This window comes from Vigna unguiculata, chromosome 6 (genome assembly GCF_037176805.1).
Source record: "Vigna unguiculata cultivar grain cowpea cultivar isolate G323 ecotype 2 chromosome 6, ASM3717680v1, whole genome shotgun sequence".
Lineage (NCBI taxonomy): Eukaryota > Viridiplantae > Streptophyta > Magnoliopsida > Fabales > Fabaceae > Vigna > Vigna unguiculata.
Genome location: NC_140797.1, coordinates 41,606,542 through 41,628,776, shown reverse-complemented (window position 1 = coordinate 41,628,776; position 22,235 = coordinate 41,606,542). Strand labels below are relative to the sequence as shown.

Here is a 22,235-nt window from a genome sequence, read left to right as displayed (position 1 = left end):
TATCATTATTGATATCGAGTTATGATGGAAACATTACAAAAAAGAAAAAATATTTTAAAAACTTTGATTCGTAAAATAAAATAATATTATTTGATTTTCTTAATTATCATAATAATTAGTTAAATTTATTTATATTTGAGTTAGAAAAAAATACACTATGGGGATGCTTGTTATGGGATAATTTTGTTTTATAGCAATGATTGTGATTTTCTGAAAAATTATTAAATTTATTTGATATAATTGTTTTGCTGCTATGAAGAAAAAGAAAAAAAGAACTCTTTCCTAATAAAAAATAACTCATATTGTATAATTATTTTTAAAAGATATCTTAGATGAAGTAAAGAGAAAAAAAAAGAAGAGAGAGAATGAATAATGATATGTGAGATTGATTCGAGTTTATTTCTTAACAAACTATTATATATTTTCAATATTCTATTTGAAATAAATTTAAAGAAATTATTCTAAAAATTATATTTTGAAATTTCTATCATGAAAATAATTTTTTGAAAATTCTTAAATAGTTTTCATCGAAATCACTTCTAAAAAAGTAAAATAAAATATCATTTTAAAAATTGTGGAGATGCAATTAAAAATTATAGGGGTACAGAAATAAAAAGACTTTGAAGGTATAATAAAGAGTAATATAGGCCCAATTTTTGAAGCCCAAATATAAAAGATATCACAAGTGAAAAACGCCGGCCCAATAACCCCAACGGCTAGTAATTATAAAACGGCTACTTTCTTTTACAAATTTTTCTTTCACCTTTCTTTTCTTGTTTCATTTTCTTTTCACTTTCTATCGTTGAAGCACTCATTGCCGGTGTGCTTTTCCCACTCTGTTAAATTGGTTCTCTTTCTCTCTTTCGCCTTCAAACCCTTCAACTAGAAGGAAGAAGAAGAATAAGAAGTGGGGTTCTCTTCTGTTGAAGAATTCAATCTTAGTCATCTGGTTAAGAAAGCTCTTGTCACCATGCTGTTTGAAAGAGGCTCGCCGGCGAGGTGCTTCATGACGCCGCCGCCGCCGCAGCCGCCGACGCCATGGAAGACAATACGTTCACGCTCTCCCAGTGTGCCATTTTCAGAGAGAAAGAAATCACCAAACTCTGTGAATAAAAGTGATCTTTTTCATATAATTCACAAGGTCCCTTCTGGGGACTCACCTTATGTTAAAGCCAAGCAAGTTCAGGTAACGTGTTTTTTTCTTCCTTTCTCTTGTTGAATTTGGCTGCTACTTCTTTTGGGGGTACATGCTGTTCTTGCATGTTCCTTCACTTCTTGGTCTCGAGGTTATTTTCGCGGGAAAGAAAGATTTTGTAACGTTCATTTTCTTTTGTTCTTTGGTGTTTCTTTTTTGTTAAAGAATGTGATATGATAGAATCTAAGGGTCTAAGTAATCAAGACCCGCAGTGTTTTGCCATTGTAGAATTCAGGTTTTGGGTGTGAATTGGAACTTGAATTGTTAAGGGATTCATTGGTTTGTTTTCTTTCGTTCATTGGTTTTGTTAAGGGATCTGAAAACTTGACTGTTAATCTGATTTTTCATTTACAGTTAGTAGATAAGGATCCGGGAAGAGCAATTTCCTTGTTTTGGGCTGCCATCAATGCTGGAGATCGTGTTGAAAGTGCCTTGAAGGATATGGCCTTGGTGATGAAGCAACTGAATAGGTCCGATGAGGCAATTGAAGCCATCAGATCTTTCCGTCATCTTTGTCCTTCAGAATCTCAGGATTCTCTTGACAACATTTTGGTTGAACTGTTTAAGGTAAAAGTTGGTGGATCCTCTTTTGTTTGTTGCTGTTTTTTGTATCCTTAAATGAATTAAACTTTAAACCGCTTATGTCTGTTTTTACAATCTTGCACAGTGGGGTAATGCCAATGTTGCTGCATGTATGTTGGTATACCTAACATAGTGGGATAAGATTACTATTGCTGACTTGTTGAATGTATGTTGGTATACCTTAATTAGAGGAATAAGCCAATTGTTGTCGTATGTATATTTGTATATTGTTACACCTCAACTAGTGGGATATGACTGTTGTTGTAAGTTTTTATATATGTTGGTACACCTCGCCACATAGTGAGACAAGACTAAAATTGTTGTATGGTATGTTGTTGATACAGAGATCGGGCAGGGTTGATGAGGAGATCGCCATGCTTCATCACAAGTTGAAGCTAATTGAAGATGGCATAACCTTTGTGGGAAGGACTACAAAACAAGCAAGGTCTCAAGGGAAAAAGATTCAAATAACTGCTGAGCAAGAGATATCAAGGTTTTTCTTTAACATCCGTTCTCTTTTTTCATTTTTCATTTTAACTTTATGGACCTTGCACCTTTTACTTGACTTTGAATTTTTCTGTACTCTTGCAGGATACTGGGTAATTTGGCCTGGGCTTACTTGCAAAAAGAAGACTATAAAACTGCTGAAGAACATTACCGGTGAGCCTTTAAGATGCAATGAAAATGGAGTTTATTTTTTATCTTTTTCACTTTGAAGAGAAACGTAACAGTTCCTTGTTTGTCTTTACAGGAAAGCATTGTCTTTTGAGGTTGATAGGAACAAGCAGTGCAATTTGGCAATATGTTTGATGCATATGAACAAGATCAAAGAAGCAAAGTTTCTACTCCAGGCAGTACGCACCGCTACAAAAAATAGAAAGATGGATGAATCGTTTGCTAAATCCTTTGAACGCGCTTCTCAGATGCTGATTGAGATAGAGACATCATCATCATCAGAGAATGCATCATCTTTAACTAGAAAGAGCTCTGATAGAGTTAAGAGTAGGACAGAAAACCAGTCTGACACATCTGAGGGGGATGTATCTCATGCCAGGAGGAGATTGTACCAATCCCCTGATCCTGGTAGAAGAGACCTGAATTTGTATGTTCCTTGCACAAAGCCAAAAAGATGTTCATGGGGCTTCAACCATGGACATCGAAGGGAAGCTTGGGGAGATGTCCATTCAGATTCTAAATCTTCATTTGGGACTCCTTCTACAGATAAGCATGTCACAAAGATGCTGAACTCAAGAGAAAATGGTTTTTCTTCACCTGCCAGTGAAAAGTGGAGGGCAAGTACACTGGAAGATCCTGCTATACTAAAGCATGAAGATACAACAGTAACAAGTTCTGATTTGTTACACACTTTGAATACAGAAGCAGCAGTGGAGTTTAAATCTTCTGCAGGAGACAGTGGCCATAGATCTTTGATGTCAGAATCTTCACACGCCATGGTTGAGAATGATATCGATGACTTTGCTTCTGGAAATGGAAAACCACATGAGAAGAAGAGTTGGGCAGACATAGTAGAAGAAGAACAAAACCAGGAGAATGACCTGTTCAGTTACATCAATTTTGATGGTGAGGACGGTGTAGAAGTGTTTAATGATGAAAATGAAGACTCCAACATAATCTTTCAAAGTCCTTGGCCACAGAATCAGCCTGAATGGTCAAGCAAAAAGCTTGAATCTTTGGAACAGAAAGATGGATACTGTGCATCTGGGAGTGCCGTTTCGTCAAGGAATCCAACAGCAAGGCGTTCTCTGTGTTTCAACCCGGAACTGAGTTCAGAATCAGCATATTCCATTTGCACATCAAAATCACCAAAAAAAGCTTCAGACTTGGAAATCAGGGAGTCATTGGTTGGGGAGAAGAAGCTAACAAGGAGAAGCAGGTTACAGGTGTTTCAGGATATTACTCTTCTCCCTGAAACCCCACGATTTGTCTAAGATTTATTTGTCTCTACACAAGTATCCTCATGGATGGGGAAGGATCACATTGTTGGCTTAAATAAGGATCTTATGGATGGAGAAGGATCACATTGGTAAGAGTTATTGGTTTAATTACAGGATCATGGATCACATTTATTGAAAGAAGTTGTCCATTATGGTAGCTTATTCTTTCATTCATACTCTTTTTTTTTTTATTTGTAACAAGTTCTGCAGATTCATGTTCATCTGCCACAATTCCGGGTTGTATTGAAACTGGAAGAGTGCCAATATTTCTTGTACACTCACAGATTGTTCTTCAATTTTCTAGTTTCATTACTGACATTATGCACTGCTCCTTCTACAATGAATAGAAAAAAAATGTGCTTCTCTTTGTTCTATATTAGGATTTGGAAATTATTTTCATCTTTATCGAAGTGTACAAGTTTCTGCAGTGGGATTGAGACTGGAAATGGCTACTTCTGGTACACTCAATAATTGCTTGCTTTTCAATCTAAGTTTATCATAGACACCACTTGCACCAATTTTCTCACAATCAATGAAAGAAAACTAGTATGCATTGATCATTCTACAATCAATCTCTGAAAATCCCCTTTTTTTTGCCTTTTATAATTCAGATAACCAGTTAGTGAGACATGCAATTTTGGTAGAGGTGTCAAACTATGGGTTATCTCATTACATACAGAGTTAAAACGAATTAAGTTAACTCTAGAAATTTAGTAATCTGACTGAAACACCATAAATTGATAGATTAAGTGAATTTAATTATTTAAGCAAAATTTATTCTGTGAACTTATTGTGGAAATTACCTTTAAAGATGACTACTACTAAATACATGAACACTTTAACAATAGATTAAAAATAATATTAAAAGAATAATTAGAAGTTAATATAAATGTAAAAGAAACTATTAAATCACGGAATACTTGCCATGGATAAATTATTTTAGGATATAATTTTTGACATTATTTATCATTGAATGATATTAAAAAAATAGTTTCAGACTCCAAACGTATTTTAATTAAATTATATAAAAACCACCTATTTCATTGAGTAAATATGAAATAATGAAAATCTTTTTTTTTTTTTTATAAAAAATGATCGTGCAATACTAATTAATATTATTTTGCAATCAATCAAAACGTTTTTATGTGGAGATCATGCCCAATTTTTACACTTGGATAGCAAATTCAAGTTCTTATTCCTTTAAGTGAAAGTTTAATTTTGATATGTTTTTTCCTGTAAAACTTTTTTACAATGTAAAAAACTTTAGAAATCATTCCACCATCATTTTGAAAAGTATATTTAAAGTGTTTTTCCATTAATTAACAGTATAATTTTTCATATTAGCAATATATTAAAATTAAACCCTTACAACGACTATTATAACATTAATAGTTTTAATTATACATCAATCTATAAGTGAATAAGAGAACAATTGTTTATGCTATCAGTATATTTTAATTAACTTAAACAACTTTTACACATTCTTTGATTTTCATATCAAATAAAATTAGCACAATCTTTTTTATTTCTCTAAACTTTCCGAGTGATGACAAAAACTTCAATACTTGAAAAATCAATCATCAACTCGTAACCTTAAATCGAAGCGAAGCGAACGTAGCAGAGTAGTCTCTCTCAGTCAGTCCAACTCCGACCACAGAAACATTTCAACAACGTTGTCTACCACCATGGAATTTGCACTTACAGCTTCTAACTGGAACCGTTCTTTGATTCGAATCCAAAACACTAGGCCACGCTTCGGTGCCACGCGCCCCACTGTAGTACGGTGTTCTATCAACTCGTATCGTTTGTCCAAACTCACTCCCTCTGAGCTTCAGAGTCTCAAGAGCCGACCCCGCATCGATTTCTCTTCAATTTTCGGTGTGGTGAGTAATGGGCTTTTCTCTTTCCCTTTCCTTTCAGATGGGTCATGCTCAAAATTTTTCCTTTTCTTGCCCCTTTCCAGGTTAACCCCATTGTCGATGATGTTCACAAAAGGGGGGACGTTGCAGTTAAAGAGTTCGACTCTTCTTCTTTGAATGCCATCTATGATCTTGTTATTGTTTGTGTGTGGTTTCTTACCTTCTTTGCTTATGTAACTTCTTCACCTTTGTGGTTTGTAGGTATACTTCAAAGTTTGACAAAGTTGAACTTGAAAAGATTGTTGAGGTTGTCTCGGATCTCCCTGACCCCGTGGTATGTTTGTTCAATTTGCATACCTTGTCAAGGCATGTTTGAATTGAAAAAGAAGTATTTGTTTTAATTATTTTGCTTTTACTTTCAATTATAAAAATGTCGCCTTATTGTATTTCTTATATTCAACTGTTTGTATATCAAATACTGTCAACCAATTAGAAATTGTCATGCATGATAAGTTTATTGAGTTTTTTGTAAAAACTACTTTAAAACTCTACCTAGATTGGTTGACATTATAAAAATATCTCAGTGCATAGGAATTGATCTTTAACTATCTTAAATACAAATTTTTGAAAAGAAATGAACAAAGTAAAAATAGAAACTCTCTCAGTGCATAGAAATTGATCTTCAACTATTTATTAGTTTTTTGGTTGAAGGATGTGCCTCTTATTTCTATCCACTTTCTGTTTTAGTGATGTTGGTTTGGGTGCAATTATTATAATTTTGGTTTTGTTCCTTTTCTTTTGCAGCTTGATCCTCCAATTAAGGAAGCTTTTGATGTCGCCTACAACAATATTTATGCATTTCATTCTGCTCAGAAGTCACCTGAGAAAAGTGTTGAGAACATGAAAGTATGCCTATGCTCTTGCTTATACGCTGGCTGGCTAGGTTGGGTGGACGACCAGGGGCTTAATGATTTAAGGCTGCATTGACACTGAGCATAATTAAACTTATTCTTCTGTGTTATTAAGTCAAAATAAGAAATATTTGGTGGTAGGATATAATTAATGTAGCTAAGCCTTGCAGCATTATCTAGGAATAGTTAAATAATACTAGTACTGGGAAGATAGAATGCATATAGTATCTTTTTCAGTTGTAATTATGTACTTTTTCTGTCCTTTGTAAGTCTCTATCTTTTAATTTTTTTAAAATTGTTTTTATGTCATGTCATGTCATTTGGTTATTAGGCCTACATGTTTGTTTGTTCTCGGGTTCTTCTTATTACCCAATTTATGTGAATCTTGAGTTTTCTGAAAATCCCAGGGAGTCCAATGCAAAAGAGTTGCAAGAAGTATTAACTCCGTGGGTCTTTATGTTCCAGGGGGAACTGCTGTATTACCTTCAACAGCTTTGATGCTTGCAGTTGTATGTTGAATAATATTTCAGTACCTCTTATGTCTTTGAATATTGTATAATTTTGATATTTACCTTGCCCGATTTAGCTGATGGTTAATTATTTTGTATACCAGCCTGCACAAATTGCAGGATGTAAAACCATTGTTCTTGCAAATCCTCCAACTCGGGATGGCACTACATGCAAGGTGTTTATCTATTTTGTATGAAAGTTGTAGTTATGATGTTCTTCTTGTTCTGACCACTGTTTTTCTGCAGGAGGTATTATATTGTGCAAAGAAGGCCGGGGTAACTCACATTCTCAAAGCTGGAGGAGCACAGGTTCGAAGCATGATAGTATAAGATAACATTTATCTGGTTTTGTCATCTGAATCTACTATTCGTTATATTTATCTTTATTCTATATGTTTGTATCATTCTTTATAAATTAAACCGTGATTCATATGCCATTTCTCTTCATTGTAGGCCATATCTGCTATGGCTTGGGGAACAGAAACTTGTCCAAAGGTGGCTAGCCTCTCCTTTAACCAATCTTTGTTGTTTGCTTCTCCATGATAGTTAATGGATTCAACTTTATTTCGTACTATTTGTTTTCTCTGTATTAGTAATTTAGTATATCATATTCAAATAGCATTTCTATTCACGATTTGATATAGTGAAACTCATGCCATGATAGAATATCAAACTTATCATAACACCGCTTCGTACTTGTTTGATCATTTTAATTTTAATTATGAATGTGATGAAATTTGCAGGTTGAAAAGATTTTTGGCCCTGGAAACCAATATGTCACTGCTGCAAAAATGATACTTCAAGTAACCATGATTTTATTACATTACAATATACGATCTATTTTCTCTAATACATTTTGTTTGTTGAAATCTTAAATCTTCTTCATCTCTTTACCTTTTGAAAGTCTTCTGCAGAACAGTGAAGCCATGATTTCCATCGATATGCCGGCTGGCCCATCTGAAGTTTTGGTCATTGCAGACGAGCATGCAGTTCCTTCTCATGTGGCTGCTGATTTGCTTTCGCAGGTTCAATAAGTTTCAATAATACCTCCTATTTGTTTTACTTGCAAAACATTATTCACCAATTCACATTCATTATGAAAATTTGTAATCTTTCATTGTCATCAGCTTAGATACAAAAGTCATGTTCTAAAGTAATTTGCATGTTATTCTTAAAAGCTTTTATTTCTAGTTTCTACAGAATGATGTTAGTTTTCCAAAATTCAATATAGCGTGAACTCATAATACGTGTGACATATAGGAAATAATAATTAATTGAAGATTAATCACCATGTTGGAAAACAACCAAATTATAAACTAAGGAGATGGGGTATAGAAGCATTTTCTTGTTTGTTTGTTAAGAATCTGATTATGATTTAGGGTTCTCTTAGTAGCCATTGAAGGTGCAAATACACTACACTAGAGTAAACATCTTGAACACTTTTCTTCGATTAAATGTCAATCTGCACAAACTTAAAATCGTACATAAACCTTAAACAAGACCCAAACCTCCTAAAAATCCAGCTCTGATTAGAAACAGTATATAAAAAATGAATATGATGTTCAAAGTCACAAACGGGCATGCTTCTCCATCATCCAGCCAAGATATGACTTGAGGTTGATAAATCATCCCTTTTTGTCTGCATGCATTCTTTGAAGATGATTCGTAACCTTTTAAGCTTCTTGTATACTGCCAATATATATACTTCTAATTACAATTTTCAGGCTGAGCATGGCCCAGACAGTCAAGTGGTTCTTGTGATTGCTGGAGATGGTGTGGATCTGAATGCAATACAGGAGGAACTCAGCAAGCAGTGCCAGAGTCTTCCTAGAGGCGAGTTTGCCTCTAAAGCTCTGAGCCACAGTTTTATTGTGTATGCGCGTGATATGCTTGAGGTCAGTCCTGTTATCTTGTTTCTTTGTTGACCTACTAAAAGCAGAGTGACTTGATCAAGATTAAGAAGTATCAAGGTAGAGAGAAGAGAGGAGAACAATTTCTTTGGAATAACTAGACCAGGCTGTTAGGTTTATTATGTGCCTGTATTTACTCATTGTATAACCAACGTGATTATGCTTAATATGATTATACTTTTGTCGAGGAGCAACATAAGCCAGTCAAATTATCTTATTAACCCTACAGTGGTTTCCAAAAACACTCCCCTTGTTAAGAGAAAATCAAGAGAAGAATAAGTAAGATAGGTCCACCCTAAAAATACAAAGTAGCTTATTATGCACCTCTTTAAATGTTAAGACGATCTCTTGATAGGTCATAACTTTCTCTGAATATATCTTTATTTATTTTTCAATCAACTAATAGTTATTCTTATAGTTCCGAAAGTAAAAGTTAGCTTAGCATCTTTCAGGCTATCAATTTCTCAAACTTATATGCACCTGAGCATCTAATTATCAACGTGAAGGATGCAGAGAAGTGGGAGAGTTTTATTGAGAATGCAGGTACTGCTGCCTATAGATTTACCTTTTATTGTTGTTGTTTTTTTATTATTGAGGGATGATGGGCTTTTATTCCTTGTCAAAGATACTTGTGTCTGCAATCTCTTAGAGGATCAAATTCCTTTTTGATAACCTTATTTTGTATCGTTCTAATGGCATGACAGATCCTAGATCTAAATGTTTGTTGCTGCCTCTGTAGGTTCTGTGTTTTTAGGGCCTTGGACTCCTGAAAGTGTTGGTGATTATGCAAGTGGCACAAACCATGTCCTTCCTACTTATGGGTATGCGAGGATGTATGGTGGTGTGTCATTGGACTCCTTCATGAAGTACATAACTGTGCAGTCTCTCACAGAGGAGGGTCTAAGAAAACTTGGGCCATATGTAGCTACCATGGCTGAAGTTGAAGGCCTTGAAGCCCACAAGCGGGCAGTCACCTTGAGACTTCAGGACATAGAAGCCAAGAAGGTTTCAAGATGAGTTATGCTTCAATCCATTGTTGTCTTTATCTCCTGTAAGCTACCAACTTAGTTTTTGCAAAGTCTGGGGCAATTTGCATGATGAGATTACCTAGATTTAGGTGGTATTAATAGCTAGAGGTTATCATTTCAAGTTCATGTAACTATTATTGGATTCATATTACAAATACCACTGCCTAATTAGGTGATCTTAGCTTTTGATCAATCAATAAATGAATCCTATGCATTTGCTGGACCATTATTTTCTTGATAAACCTCTATGCCAAGAGTGAAGTGAACTCTTGTAAGACTAAGGAAAATATTTTCTTAATGAGTGTCTTTAACACATGTTAAAACATTTGTTACGATTTATGAGATTTTTCTATTACATAGAACTTAAAATTTGTACGACTTTATAAGTTAATCTGACTAATCTAATTAGTGTGTTTTAATCTAATGATTAGCCGAAAAGGGGTGTTTTAATTTCTTTTGAATGATTAGTACGAGGGACATTTCTTCTCCTATCTTAAATATTTAATCAGCACTTACCCTCATTCTCAAATGGATAATATGGAATGTAATTGATATTCTTTTTTGAAATGAAAACAGTATTGGTTAATTTCTTTTAATACAGTTCAAACAGGCTGTTAGTAAAGTATTTTGGATTTGTCATTGCAATGCTTGAATTGGCGTATTTTTGAAGGTTTGGATAAGTTTTGAAACATAATAAGCATAGAAGCAAAAGGACTTTTCCAAGCTCAAGAGAACATACTTTTTAAAGATGGACTAGCAGAAAATAATAAGAGAATGTGTAAAATGGAAGAACATTTCATTTCAATTCCGGTGGTTTACACTATACAATAACATCCTCACTCAAAAAAAAAGTATACTAGAAGGAAGCAAGCTATTGTCTTTTGATATAAATAAATAATCGGTTAGTAAATGGCTAGAAGCACAAGAATCACCAATATAAAACCTAGGAAAAATTAGTGATGGTCACCCACCAAGTTTTCTCTTACTATTTATGTAAGAATGGATAAATCTATGTAAGTCTTTTCCCCACAATTTTTCTTTTATTTTTACGAGGTCAGATGATGGGAAACCTTGCCTAAGATGATGGCTCTGTTATTATATGAACTTGAAACAGACCCTATCACAAAGAATGATACCCTTCTTTATTGAACTCCCAAGCGCAAAGTCCAAAATCCCCAATGAAGGATGAATGCTTGAGTGTGTTACCCAACAAACATGCTAGTCTACCGAATCTCGACCATGCTGCAACCAAGTTCATCGATGGCCATAATCATAAAATGGTTGGCCTCAACCAAACCGCTATCGAAGATTAAATAGCATTAGAAAAAACCTGTGTACGCAAAATGAACAACAAAAACTTTGTTCCTCTATCATCTTAAAGGGCTAACAACCCAGCCTGTAATAGGATTCTGCCGCCGAAATCTCAACTTCCCATGTCCACCACTTTGCAATCGCTCGAGCACTGTATACGTAATTGAATCTGGGGTCAGCCCTTGCTGCTTAAGTTTTGAATAAAGGTCCACTGCCTCAGCAGTTCTTCCACACCTTTCAAGACAGTCAAGCAAAATATTATACGTGATCAAGTTAGGAGTGCATTCTTCAGCAAGCATTTCATCAAACAACCTACATGCCATCTCAACTTTATCCGTCTTGCCAAAGCACTCAATAAGTGTGCTATAGGTCACCACATCAGGATTTAATCCTTTCTCTTGCATCTCTTTAAATCTCATGTGAGCTTCATCAATATCCCCATTCTTTCCAAGACAATTGATCAAAGAGTTATAGGAAATGACATCAGGCCTACAATTGCTATTCTCTAGTTCTTCAAAAATTTTAACAGCAAGGTCTACTCTTCCAGCCCTACCAAAGCTGGAGATCAAAATATTGTATGTAAATATATCTGGTGGGGGGCCATCCAGTTTCATCTTTTCATAAAGATCATGAATATGTGATATTTGTTTCAACCTGCCAAGAGCTGTGAATGCCGTGTTATACATGATAGTATCAGTGGTTATACCCTTTTCATGAATTTTATTCAGAAGGTCTATGGCTTCTGTCATTTTGCCAGCACTGCATAAACTCTCCAACATGGACATACAAGCATCTTTGTCACCTTTGTCATGAAAGTTCCACATGTTGCAAAATAACCTATGTGCTTCCGAAGCATGACCCAATTTGCTTAAAGTCCTAACAAAGTATGAATATATCTGCTTGTTTATATATTTCTTCGATATATCCACAATATTGTCTAGCTCATTAAGCTTCCCTTCAGCAACCAGAAGATTCAAAATCACACTGTACGTGAACTCATTAGGCTGACAATCGTTCTCCACCATCTTAGAGAAAAGCAGAATGGCCTTGTCAACCATTCGCCCTTTGGCAAGCGCCTCAATCATAGTATTATAACCAACCAAATTAGGAATACAGCCTTTTGCTAGCATTGCCTGGAAAAACGCCAGTGACTCCTCAGTTTTGCCTGCTTTCCCAGTCATTCTGATCATAATAGTGTAAGTGAACACATCTGGCTCACAATATCTCCGCTTCATATCCTCAAAAACTTTATATGCTTTATCCACCTGCCAAAACAATGCATACACATGATAACTGACGAACAGGAGCAACAGATGTAAAATGTACTTCCAAAAACAGTTTACAGCACTAGTGAAACTCAATTAGATGTTCATCAATCTATTTATACAAACCTAACTTAGAGCCCGCAGAGCAACATATCAATTGCAAACTTCAGACAAAAAAGAGCACATATGGCAAGTTCAGAAGCACTTATTTACAACTTATTTGAGTTAGTATTATGATATAAACAGTTGTGTAATACTCAATTTGAATACAGTTTACATAACATAAGCACTTGTAGGAGAACAAAAATAAGGTAGAATGAATTGAGTTTATCCCTAAAAGCTAAATTCATCTGCACACTTAACTTTTCAGAAGTTTTTACAGTGTCCTAATCAACAAAAAAACCAGAAAAGAAGGGAGAACAGAAAGCAAATGCAAACCTTTTCATCCTTGGCCAAAGCATCCAAAAGCATGTTGTAGCCAAAAATGTCCAACTTATACCCACGCCTAACCATATCCCGATAAACCTGAAAAGCAGTAGAAGAATCCCGGGACCTCAAGTAGGCCTGGAGCAAGCACTTGTAGGTGTAAGCGTTGAGTCTGAGGTCCCACTTCTTGACGAGTGCAACGCAGCGTTCCAAGTCCTCGCCGGAGCCGAAGAAGCCGACGAGGATGTTGACAGTGGAGATGCAGCCGCGGACGGCATGGCGGTGCATGTGGCAGAGGAGGTCGCGGGCCTGGTCGAAGCGCGCTGGGTTGGTGGACTTGGAGAGAATGAGGAAGAGGCGGTTGTAGGTGAAGGACTCGTGACGGAAATCGGGGGAGAGGGAGGGGCAGAAGTGGAAGAATTTGAGGGCGAGCGAAGGGTTCTTCAGGTTTTTCAGTATTTCGGAGGCTTCGAGGGGGGAGAGAGAGAGGGAGAGAGACTGGAGGTAGTCGGAGAGGTCGGAGAAGGGGTCGGAGAACGAAGACGGCGGAGGGGAGAGGAGGATTTGGGTGGCTTTGCAGATGAGGTCACGGCGGGGGAGGAGGTAGCCTCGCGGGTCGGAGGGGAGCGGTGGTGGCGGAGTAACCTCCGCCGCAACGGAGCGGCCAGTGGGGGCGGTGGAGGTGATTCTGGCGGTGTACTTTGTGGCGAAGCAGCGGCGGAGATGGAATATGTGTGGGGTTTTCATTTGCGGTTGGGTTTGGTGGGGTTATTGGGACAGTGTTGGGTTCTACTTCTTCACCATGCTTGCTTGCTTCCTCTTCCAAAATGCAAGCTTTTACAATTTGCACAAGAGGAATATTTTAAAATCAAGGAAAAGAAGAAAATTTAGAAAAAAGATGCAATATTTTTGTATTATTGTTTATATTAATTCTTCAAAAATCTATGTTATCACATTTTGTGTTTGTAACTTTTCTGTCCTAAAATCTTAAAGATGCATACATTGTTACATTTATATTTGTTTATTATTTTACTTTTTTAAATTTGTTTATTTGGAACCGGTGTAGAATTTATGCTCTCGAAGGAATTAATGTACGTATTAAAATTAGAAGGGTTAAGTATGTATGTAGTTTCTGAAATTTGGTCAAAAATCGGAATTCGTTCCTGGTCGAAATTTTGATAAATTTTGGTTCTTAAATTTTAAAAATGAATGAATATAGTACTTTTAACTCAATTACATTGACTTTTTTTAACATATCGAATGTATTTCATGTTAATATTGGAGTTGTTTACGTCATTTGACACATTCTCGGCTCAATATTTACTGAGAAATGCGTTCAAAACCTAAAAAAAAAATTAACAAAATTGGGTTAAAAGGACTATATTCATTCAATTTTAAAGTTTAAGAACCAAAATTTATCAAAGTTTCAACAAGCGACGAATTTCAATTTTGGATTAAAGTTCAGGGACTAAAAACATACTTAACCCAAATTATAATTATTAATGTTATTGCAATATTTTACTTAAAAAGTTTGAAGAGATTTTAATTGTGAATAAATCATATTATAATAGATAATTTAAATACTGGCATCCATACAGAAAAGTTACATGTTGTTTTTGAAATACAGTGAGATGACTTCAACGTGGGATGTTTCGACCATGTTATAAAAAATATTTTTAAAATTTTCTTTTGGAAATAAAAATAATTATATACTATACAATAAGCAAATATACACATTTTTTAATACGAGAAAATGAATAATTTCAAAATGCAATCATTTGTTAATTTCTTTTTGCAGCATTGTTATAAGTCGCTGACAATATAAGTTATCCTTACAAATTAAAAAAAAAAAAAACGATTTTTTTCAACATGAGCAGTATCACTGAAACATAGTTACAATTTAAATTATTTCATTTTGCGGATATTATTAAGCAAAACTAAGTTAATTAATTTTATCGGGCATTAGTAAAAGTTTGTTTCTTATATATAAAACGCGTGTTAGTATAATTTTTTAGATAAATTAGATATCCATCCACAAAATATTTGTTGGCTCAATGAATTCTTATAATAATGAAATAAAATAATTTTAGATATATTTTACTAGATATTAGTGAATTAATTTGTTACTTTTATGAATCTATTATAGTCGAAATGAAAGGTTATCAAATCAATTTCATCATCCATAAAATCAATTGCCAACCGTATAGAAGTGGAACTGTATGCCAGTAAATGGTGGGCTCGTGTTATATGAAAATATGAAAATAATGCTGTGCTTGTTATTTAGAAAGGAGAAGATAAAAATGTCTCTCTGAAAATTCATTATTTTACAATAAAATTGAAATTATTTGGACCAAAATGTCAATCACAGGTTACACCCATTATTGTAATGGCTGGAATAATCACACATCTATGACTATCTACGCCCTGACTAAACACGGGGTACAGTGCTTCACATTCAAACAATAATACAATAATCCCCTATTCTCTAATACCCAAATCCTGACTGATTGGACGAGTTTCCAATGATTCATGAATATAATTTGCTACACCGGTGGTCCATTAAACACAAGTAACTAATGGTTTAACATTAATATAATCACGCACACAGATTAGAGGCATCAAGAAAAAGACCCCCAATTACAAGGTTTAACGGCACCCGGGTTCTCCTTTGGTTGAAAAGATCGGTCTTGGTTCGCGTCCATGCCTAATCAAGCTTGACGTTAGAATATAGAAGCGTGTCCCTTGTGAGCGGCATATTCAGGAGGTAGCATATCTGCCAGCAAACAAATTAGTAAAATATTATACACCAGTTTTAAAAATACTCATCCACCTTTGTATTGTTAATGACAGATTCTTTTAAGCACCAATCTCAAATCCACCATTGTGTCGTATCTAATTAAAAGGTGTTTCTTTCACTTTTCCATGTTTGTATCTAATTATATTATTATAGGATTACTCTTTATTTTATCTAATACTTACCCCCATAAGTGTTGAAACGAGCAATAGAATTCCTGTTACCCAAGCAAGGGTTCTCCTAACCAGCACCACTTCTGGCAATGTTGCATTGGGTGCACTTGTTTCGGCCAACCATCGAGCAGTGTGGTGAGGAGTAAAGATTACATCAAACTTCTTTTCCAACTCTTCTGTAGTAGCCACATGACAGTAGATTATTCCAACAATTTGACCTGCTCAGTAATTGATCATTAAGAGGTTAAAATAAAGTAAATGAACTTTTTAGATCAATATTGCTGACATCTGAAGATCAGAAGAATGAATGATTAGCTAAGAGGTTGCTAGTTATTTGACTAGGTTTTCTATATTAAAGCAAATCATTGCCAATATTGCAAGGCTTTAATGTAAAATCAAAATCATACACTGGCAAAATTCACCTTTATATGCTTCCTGCAATGAACTAACTATCTTTGACAAAGTCGCATATAGCACTTCAATTCCATGCTCAGCAATACTTTCAGTTTCATATTGCTCTTGCAATACCTGGCCCATGTTAGTCAACAAAAAAAAATTAAATTTCATCTCAATAGCAATAACAGTCAACACATATCGCAGATAGATATGAACAAAGCATTATGCCATAGACTGAAGAATAAAGTGGAAACGTAAGTGTATATTTTATTGATTATCAGTTATGTTCACAAACTTAACAGCAAAAGGAATGTTCACTGTCTCAAGTATGCAATATTACTTTTGTTTTCTTTTTACATATAGACATAGATAAAGAAATAAAAGTAATAATATGTAATCAAGGGTCCTTTTATCATGGTAATGAAATTAGGAATTAAAAATTTACTATGCGGGGAGACCCTAAGTATTGGAGAAATATGCCTCGAAGGCATGTGATACATGTAAATTGAGAAAAAGTATTAGGAGGAAAATTGACTCTAATACCGTGTATTGAAAGAACTGTTTCTCTTTCAGAGTTGCATTCATATACATATAACTTATCATGTCGCTAAGTTATCAACCAAATAGAAACAAAATGTTAATTAAGTATGGGGAAAAATGTGTAGCTTGGCAGGATACAAATTTTCCCAGTTAGCATAATTTATGTTAGGAACAAGTGCATTGGATAATGCCCAGTTCGGGGGTGAATGCTAGGGTGGGAGGGAGACCTTAAGATGTCTCCCACCATGGGAAACTGTTTTAATGCCATTACATTTATTCCTTTGTAATGAAGGGTTGTACTTTTTCTTTTTTTCTTCAACTTTCCCAATCTCCCCTTGAGCAGCCCCTTTTCTCTCATCAATCATCCAACTTCTGTCCTGGTGATGATATCAACACCAAAGTGGCAACCAACAACAGCAGGAATGACACCAAAGCCCACAAACCTTGACCACAAAAGGTTGCTTTTGTCCATTAGCGCCACAATGGCTGTTTTGTGTACCACCCCACTGATTCTCAACAAACACTTTCTCAGCCATAGCCTGCCTTTCTAATCAGATCAGACTCGACACATATTTTCCCTAACCACAATCACCAGCCTGGCAATCTCGGATAAGATAAAAAAAAATAAAAATTCCCATCCGGAAGAAAAATAGACCTCAGATCTAATAGGAAAAGTTAGATTGGAATTGGGATGTTGACATTGTGCTCGTTCATGAAGGATTCCATCACCACTGCATCGAGAGCGTGAAGGGAATGCCACCACCACTGTCTTTGTACTCCAAAGTACATCACCTCTTGTCGATGGAAGACTAAATTAGGGATTCCAACACACATGAAGTTTGTGTTTCAGGGTTGATGGATTTGGTGAAGTACGAGTGGGAAAAAAAATAATTGAATTGAAATAGTTAAGAACTGTATTGAATTAAACTTGAAAAAACTAAGTTGTTTTCAATAAAAATCTGAACTAAAACACTTTGTTAGTTTAGTTTTAAATACTAAAATAGCAGTTAAATAGGAGTTTAATGCACAGCTGAACCGAATTGTTTTATGGTAGTTAAAAAATGAAAATAAACGAACAAAAAAGTGTTATTGTGTTTTAGTTGTACAATATCAAATAACAAAACAAGATAAACAACATCAAACAAGATAAACAAATTCTTTCTATTTGGAAAAGTTCAAGTCACATAACCGACATCCTACAGTTATACAGAACTAATTACTGCCAGTTATCTTCTACACATAATTCTAGAGTTTCTAATACAGATTTGTTTTCTGTAGCGATTAATTTCTACACAACTATCATAACTGCCCCTAACTCAGTTTCTGGGAAAATAGTGCAAGTTGCATGTCAGTTATTCCAGAAATTCAAAGGAAAAAATGGTTAAAAACAAGAAAGCGAGTGAAGAAGAACATGGCATACCTTAATGCCATTGAAGCATCCCATTAACAGCTCGGCTGGACTCTTTGTACTCTGTGATAAATCACCATGCCATTGAATTGCTCTTTGGACGTCATGCATAAGAGACATAAGACCAAAAACAAACATCCTTTCAGCTTTCTGCAAACGCACATGTGGAAACCCCCAAAGTCAGTCTTAACAACTTCACATTTAAGCAGAAAATATACCTTAAAATCTTCATCATACCTCTGACATACGGAAATTCACTGAGGCACCATTTGCCAATGGAATAGAAAGCACTCCATTTAATGGCACAAAGGCATCAGGAACATACGATCCATCTATCAAAGATGACTAAGAAAACAAGACAAAGTCACTTTCACATATAACATGACGATCAAATAATATGGAAATAGCTGATAGACATGGATAATATAAATCAAAACTAACAAAATCTCTGATTTCTTTGTCAGTCCAGTTTTCCCGTTGATCATCCAAAGAAACAACAGAAACATGGCTTTCATCTGCATAAATTAAAACAACAATGAAAATGAAATGCTTCTTACAAAAAAATATTAAATGCCTAACACCATTTTCATCATATTCTATTTCTTTTCAAAAATGTACTTTTTAAAGCCTCACCTGGGAGTTGAATGTCAACTTTATCTGAATTTATACTCCAAAATGAATTGCTGAATATGGGACTATCCTGGGCCATTTTCCCAAGACCTGCATGCATAATTCACTACAGTTATCTTTTTATGAAGGAGAGAACATAATATAGAAATTGATTATTGTAGTTAATCCATGGCCAGAGACCATTGATTCCATTCACTTCCAGCAAAAATACAGCACGAGGCCTCTTGAATGGGTTAGGACTCAGAACGTTGTTCAACTGCAGAAAGACATAATATTATCATCAATCAAACCTAATATAAGTATGATGTAACATGACTAATGTGGTGAAAACAGAACACCACTAATGATTTCAAATGACCTTGGATGAGCTGGCAGCTGAAAGGGTGGAAGGAGGAGCAAAACCAAGCAAAACTGACACAGCAGCGCTGACATCCTGAAGCAACAATGAAGGTCGCTGCAAAGTGGAATTGTACCACTCAGTGAGATCACCATTATTGATTTAAGCGTTGAACAGAATGCAGTAATATCAATCGTGAAACTAGGGGGAACACGGAAAAGATGAAAGTGAAGAGAATATTCACCTTTAAATTCAACGAAAATCAATGTCCCCCAAAATGAACAAACGTGTAGATAAAATTCTAATATAAGTTGCAGTAATACAATTAAAACTGTCATTATAAATATCATTTGGAAAAATTTAAATAGGACGCCCACTCATACAATATAAACAAACAAGAGAAGATGTTGCAATTCAGTTCTCACATCTAACGAGAGTTCGTATTCATTCGTCAAGTGTCACTTCCCCCAACGTTGCCAACACTAACAATTAGGCGGAAGGCTCATATTACATGATTTATTCATAAGACTCCAAAATGGATTTTAATTTTTTTTTGTTTAATTTGTACGCACCTAAATTTTTAAATCTACTCGAAATCGAAGTTCGGTAGAACCGTATTCAATTAAACAACTGATGTTCGCATCGATCAGCGAGATGAATCGGAATGTAACATAAAATGCAGAAACAAGACAAAAGAAGAATCTGAACCTCGTCATCTGATGATCTGGCGCGAAGGAATTGATGACTGGAGCTATCAACGAAGGTGAGTGAACCAGAAGCCTCACCCTGCGATAACACAAACAACCGAATAAAAGAAAGAGGAAATCGTTAGATCAAAACCGCCGTCGAGTGCGTACGGGCTTGCCAGATTGAAGAGATTACAGAGAAAGAGAAACTAACCCTGATTTGAGGAGAGAATAAGGAAACAATGAGGAAGACGCTCAAAATAACGGAAACGCGAAACTCCATCGCAGAGAGAAAGATAGAGAGATCCAGAGGTTCTACTTCAGCAACGTGCTTATTGTTTCTTGCAATAATGAAACAGCCAATCGTACTCAGAAGAGACACAGGCTCGTTTGGGCTTTCTCACATCGAGTTCGAGTTTCTTTTAGCACCCATCGTTTCTTTTCTAATCTCCACATCAGAAAAGTTTCAATATTTTCTTGGGTCAAATTTATTTTAAATTCATAAGTTGAAAATATTTTATGAATTATGTATTTTGAAATTTAAAATATTTTATTAAATTTTAAGATTTTTATAAATTTAAATATTTTGAATCGAGTTTTTTTTAAATATTTTTAGTCTGTTCAACATTCAAAATTTTTATTTAAGTAGAAATTTTAAAATTAATATAAGATGAAATTACTGTTAATATAAAATAACAATAAAAAAAATACTTCTATTGATTTTATTAAAATTGTGTTAGATAATAAAAAAAATTGTAATGCCGGTGACAACAATTCTTTAATTTGTGATTTTGTGTTTGAATTGGATGAAGAGCGAAAGGATGAATTTGAGATAATGGAGAGTGAAGTGTGTTGTTATTTGGATTAAAGAGAAGATTATATGATTTGAGTGTATTTGAGATGAAATTTTGTCTATAATATGATGTGTACGATAAATTAAAAAAATTAATAGATAAAATTATATTATTACCATTTTATCTTGAAGATAATGATGATATAAATTTAAATATACATAGTGAAAATTATATTAAAATGAAATTGAAATTGTTATTTAAAAGTGCAAAAATATAATTTTATTATTATTATTATTTATTGTTATTATTATTATTACATGAGTTATTGATTAAATATATTTTTTTATTGAAAAATTATAATATAATTCTCATACGTTGACTTACATCCTTTACTCTTGACGTGACTTAATGTAGATCATTGATTCTTTTAAAAGAAAAGATAATAATATATTGATCAATATTTGACACTGAGCCACGTCAAGATGTCAACTATAAGAATAAAAAAAAAAGAGTCATAGTATCATTGTTATTTTTTATTTTATTTGAAGAAATGGTGAGAAAGTTTGCCATGTGTGTTATTTCCATAAAATAAGTATTGAAATTGGAGGGTAAATTGATGAAGTCATGTTGCAGAAGAGTAAATAAGCTTATTACCGTGTTGCAAGGATGCAAATGTATGCATCGATGGGTTTATATATATGGGTTATGGTTATAGTCATTCAGAGATTGTGGTTCCATATGATTATGTGACACTAGTCTTACACATATAAGGCATTTGACACCACTTTCACGCCAAAATCTTAAGACAGTGGTGTTATGAGTATTTATTCTTATATAGTGTTTAACTTTGTTCATTCTATCCAATATAATACTTTGACTCACATTTGGACTATTCCCAACATGCATAAATACTAAATCCACTCATTCATTTCCACTTAAAACTATTGAAACAAATACCTTAAGCATTTGTATATCTATGTGCATATCCAATAAACAAGTGAAAACAACTCCTTCATTTTCACTTAAAACTATTGAAACAAATACTTTAAGCATTGTATATCTATGTGCATATTCAATAAACAAGTGAAAACAAATGGACACTAAATAATGACATAAAAGTCACATAATAGTGATCTTAACTCTTATATCTTTTAAAAAGATAAGTAGTGACGGACCTTCATGGTGACTAAGGGGAGTCATGGCCCTTCAGTTTTTTTTCTTTTATGTTTATATATATATATATATATATATATATATATATATATATATATATATATATTAATATATAATTTTAAATATAATTTTTAAAAATATTTGTAATATATATGATATTTTGTATACAATCTATATTTATATATAATGAAATGTTTTTTTAAGCTATCCACATTTATTTTTCAATTTTGTATTTTAAATAAAAATAATTTTTATTTAAAAATATAAGTTTCCACACCTAAAATATATATATACTCCATTGGTTCCACACCTAAAATATAAGTTTCTTCCTATGTTTATCCCCTCTTTTGTAA

At 34.2% G+C, this 22,235-nt stretch overlaps 4 protein-coding genes across 5 annotated transcripts; 2 read left to right on the top strand and 2 right to left on the bottom strand.

Annotated features, from left to right (window-relative positions):
• Positions 1 to 794: 794 nt before the first annotated feature.
• MS5 (Tetratricopeptide repeat (TPR)-like superfamily protein) lies at positions 795 to 4,114 on the top strand. Its single transcript, XM_028075741.2, has 5 exons — positions 795 to 1,186; positions 1,550 to 1,762; positions 2,122 to 2,270; positions 2,369 to 2,437; positions 2,529 to 4,114. The coding sequence occupies exons 1-5, from the start codon at positions 971 to 973 to the stop codon at positions 3,724 to 3,726; spliced, it is 1,845 nt and encodes a 614-aa protein (XP_027931542.2). The 5' UTR covers positions 795 to 970; the 3' UTR covers positions 3,727 to 4,114.
• A 1,188-nt stretch (positions 4,115 to 5,302) lies between these two features.
• Positions 5,303 to 10,175, top strand: LOC114187955 (histidinol dehydrogenase, chloroplastic-like). Of its 2 annotated transcripts, none has more exons than XM_028076402.2 (13): positions 5,303 to 5,615; positions 5,696 to 5,748; positions 5,853 to 5,925; positions 6,396 to 6,497; positions 6,910 to 7,011; positions 7,116 to 7,187; positions 7,258 to 7,320; positions 7,465 to 7,506; positions 7,755 to 7,814; positions 7,926 to 8,036; positions 8,736 to 8,906; positions 9,374 to 9,464; positions 9,661 to 10,175. In XM_028076402.2, exons 1-13 carry the CDS (start codon positions 5,418 to 5,420, stop codon positions 9,936 to 9,938), a joined length of 1,416 nt encoding a protein of 471 aa, XP_027932203.1. In that variant the 5' UTR covers positions 5,303 to 5,417; the 3' UTR covers positions 9,939 to 10,175. The 2 variants fall into 2 exon arrangements, with proteins under 2 accessions (XP_027932203.1, XP_085530874.1); XM_085674748.1 differs by having other exon boundaries at positions 5,332 to 5,615; positions 5,696 to 5,740.
• Positions 10,176 to 10,728: 553 nt separating this feature from the next.
• On the bottom strand, positions 10,729 to 13,805 carry ABO5 (ABA Overly-Sensitive 5). The gene is made up of 2 exons (XM_028076401.2): positions 12,964 to 13,805; positions 10,729 to 12,525 (listed from the first exon to the last, which is right to left on the bottom strand). Exons 1-2 carry the CDS (start codon positions 13,696 to 13,698, stop codon positions 11,320 to 11,322), a joined length of 1,941 nt encoding a protein of 646 aa, XP_027932202.2. The 5' UTR covers positions 13,699 to 13,805; the 3' UTR covers positions 10,729 to 11,319.
• A 1,447-nt stretch (positions 13,806 to 15,252) lies between these two features.
• PMP (putative type 1 membrane protein) lies at positions 15,253 to 20,333 on the bottom strand. The gene is made up of 11 exons (XM_028077823.2): positions 20,130 to 20,333; positions 19,938 to 20,015; positions 19,251 to 19,346; positions 19,073 to 19,148; positions 18,896 to 18,982; positions 18,704 to 18,777; positions 18,500 to 18,607; positions 18,275 to 18,412; positions 16,341 to 16,446; positions 15,931 to 16,136; positions 15,253 to 15,724 (listed from the first exon to the last, which is right to left on the bottom strand). The coding sequence occupies exons 1-11, from the start codon at positions 20,196 to 20,198 to the stop codon at positions 15,656 to 15,658; spliced, it is 1,107 nt and encodes a 368-aa protein (XP_027933624.1). The 5' UTR covers positions 20,199 to 20,333; the 3' UTR covers positions 15,253 to 15,655.
• Between the last annotated feature and the right edge of the window lie 1,902 nt (positions 20,334 to 22,235).

Coding starts and splice junctions, on each gene's coding strand:
- MS5 (XM_028075741.2), top strand. CDS start 971: ATGCTGTTTGAAAGAGGCTCGCCGGCGAGGTGCTTCATGACGCCGCCG. Junction 1,187..1,549: donor TTAAAGCCAAGCAAGTTCAG/GTAACGTGTTTT, acceptor TTTCATTTACAG/TTAGTAGATAAGGATCCGGG. Junction 2,271..2,368: donor GCTGAGCAAGAGATATCAAG/GTTTTTCTTTAA, acceptor GTACTCTTGCAG/GATACTGGGTAATTTGGCCT.
- LOC114187955 (XM_028076402.2), top strand. CDS start 5,418: ATGGAATTTGCACTTACAGCTTCTAACTGGAACCGTTCTTTGATTCGA. Junction 5,616..5,695: donor TCTCTTCAATTTTCGGTGTG/GTGAGTAATGGG, acceptor GCCCCTTTCCAG/GTTAACCCCATTGTCGATGA. Junction 7,507..7,754: donor GAACAGAAACTTGTCCAAAG/GTGGCTAGCCTC, acceptor TGAAATTTGCAG/GTTGAAAAGATTTTTGGCCC.
- ABO5 (XM_028076401.2), bottom strand. CDS start 13,698: ATGAAAACCCCACACATATTCCATCTCCGCCGCTGCTTCGCCACAAAG. Junction 12,526..12,963: donor CTTTGGCCAAGGATGAAAAG/GTTTGCATTTGC, acceptor TTGTTTTGGCAG/GTGGATAAAGCATATAAAGT.
- PMP (XM_028077823.2), bottom strand. CDS start 20,198: ATGGAGTTTCGCGTTTCCGTTATTTTGAGCGTCTTCCTCATTGTTTCC. Junction 19,347..19,937: donor CCAGATCATCAGATGACGAG/GTTCAGATTCTT, acceptor TCCACTTTGCAG/CGACCTTCATTGTTGCTTCA. Junction 18,983..19,072: donor GGAAGTGAATGGAATCAATG/GTCTCTGGCCAT, acceptor TTATGCATGCAG/GTCTTGGGAAAATGGCCCAG.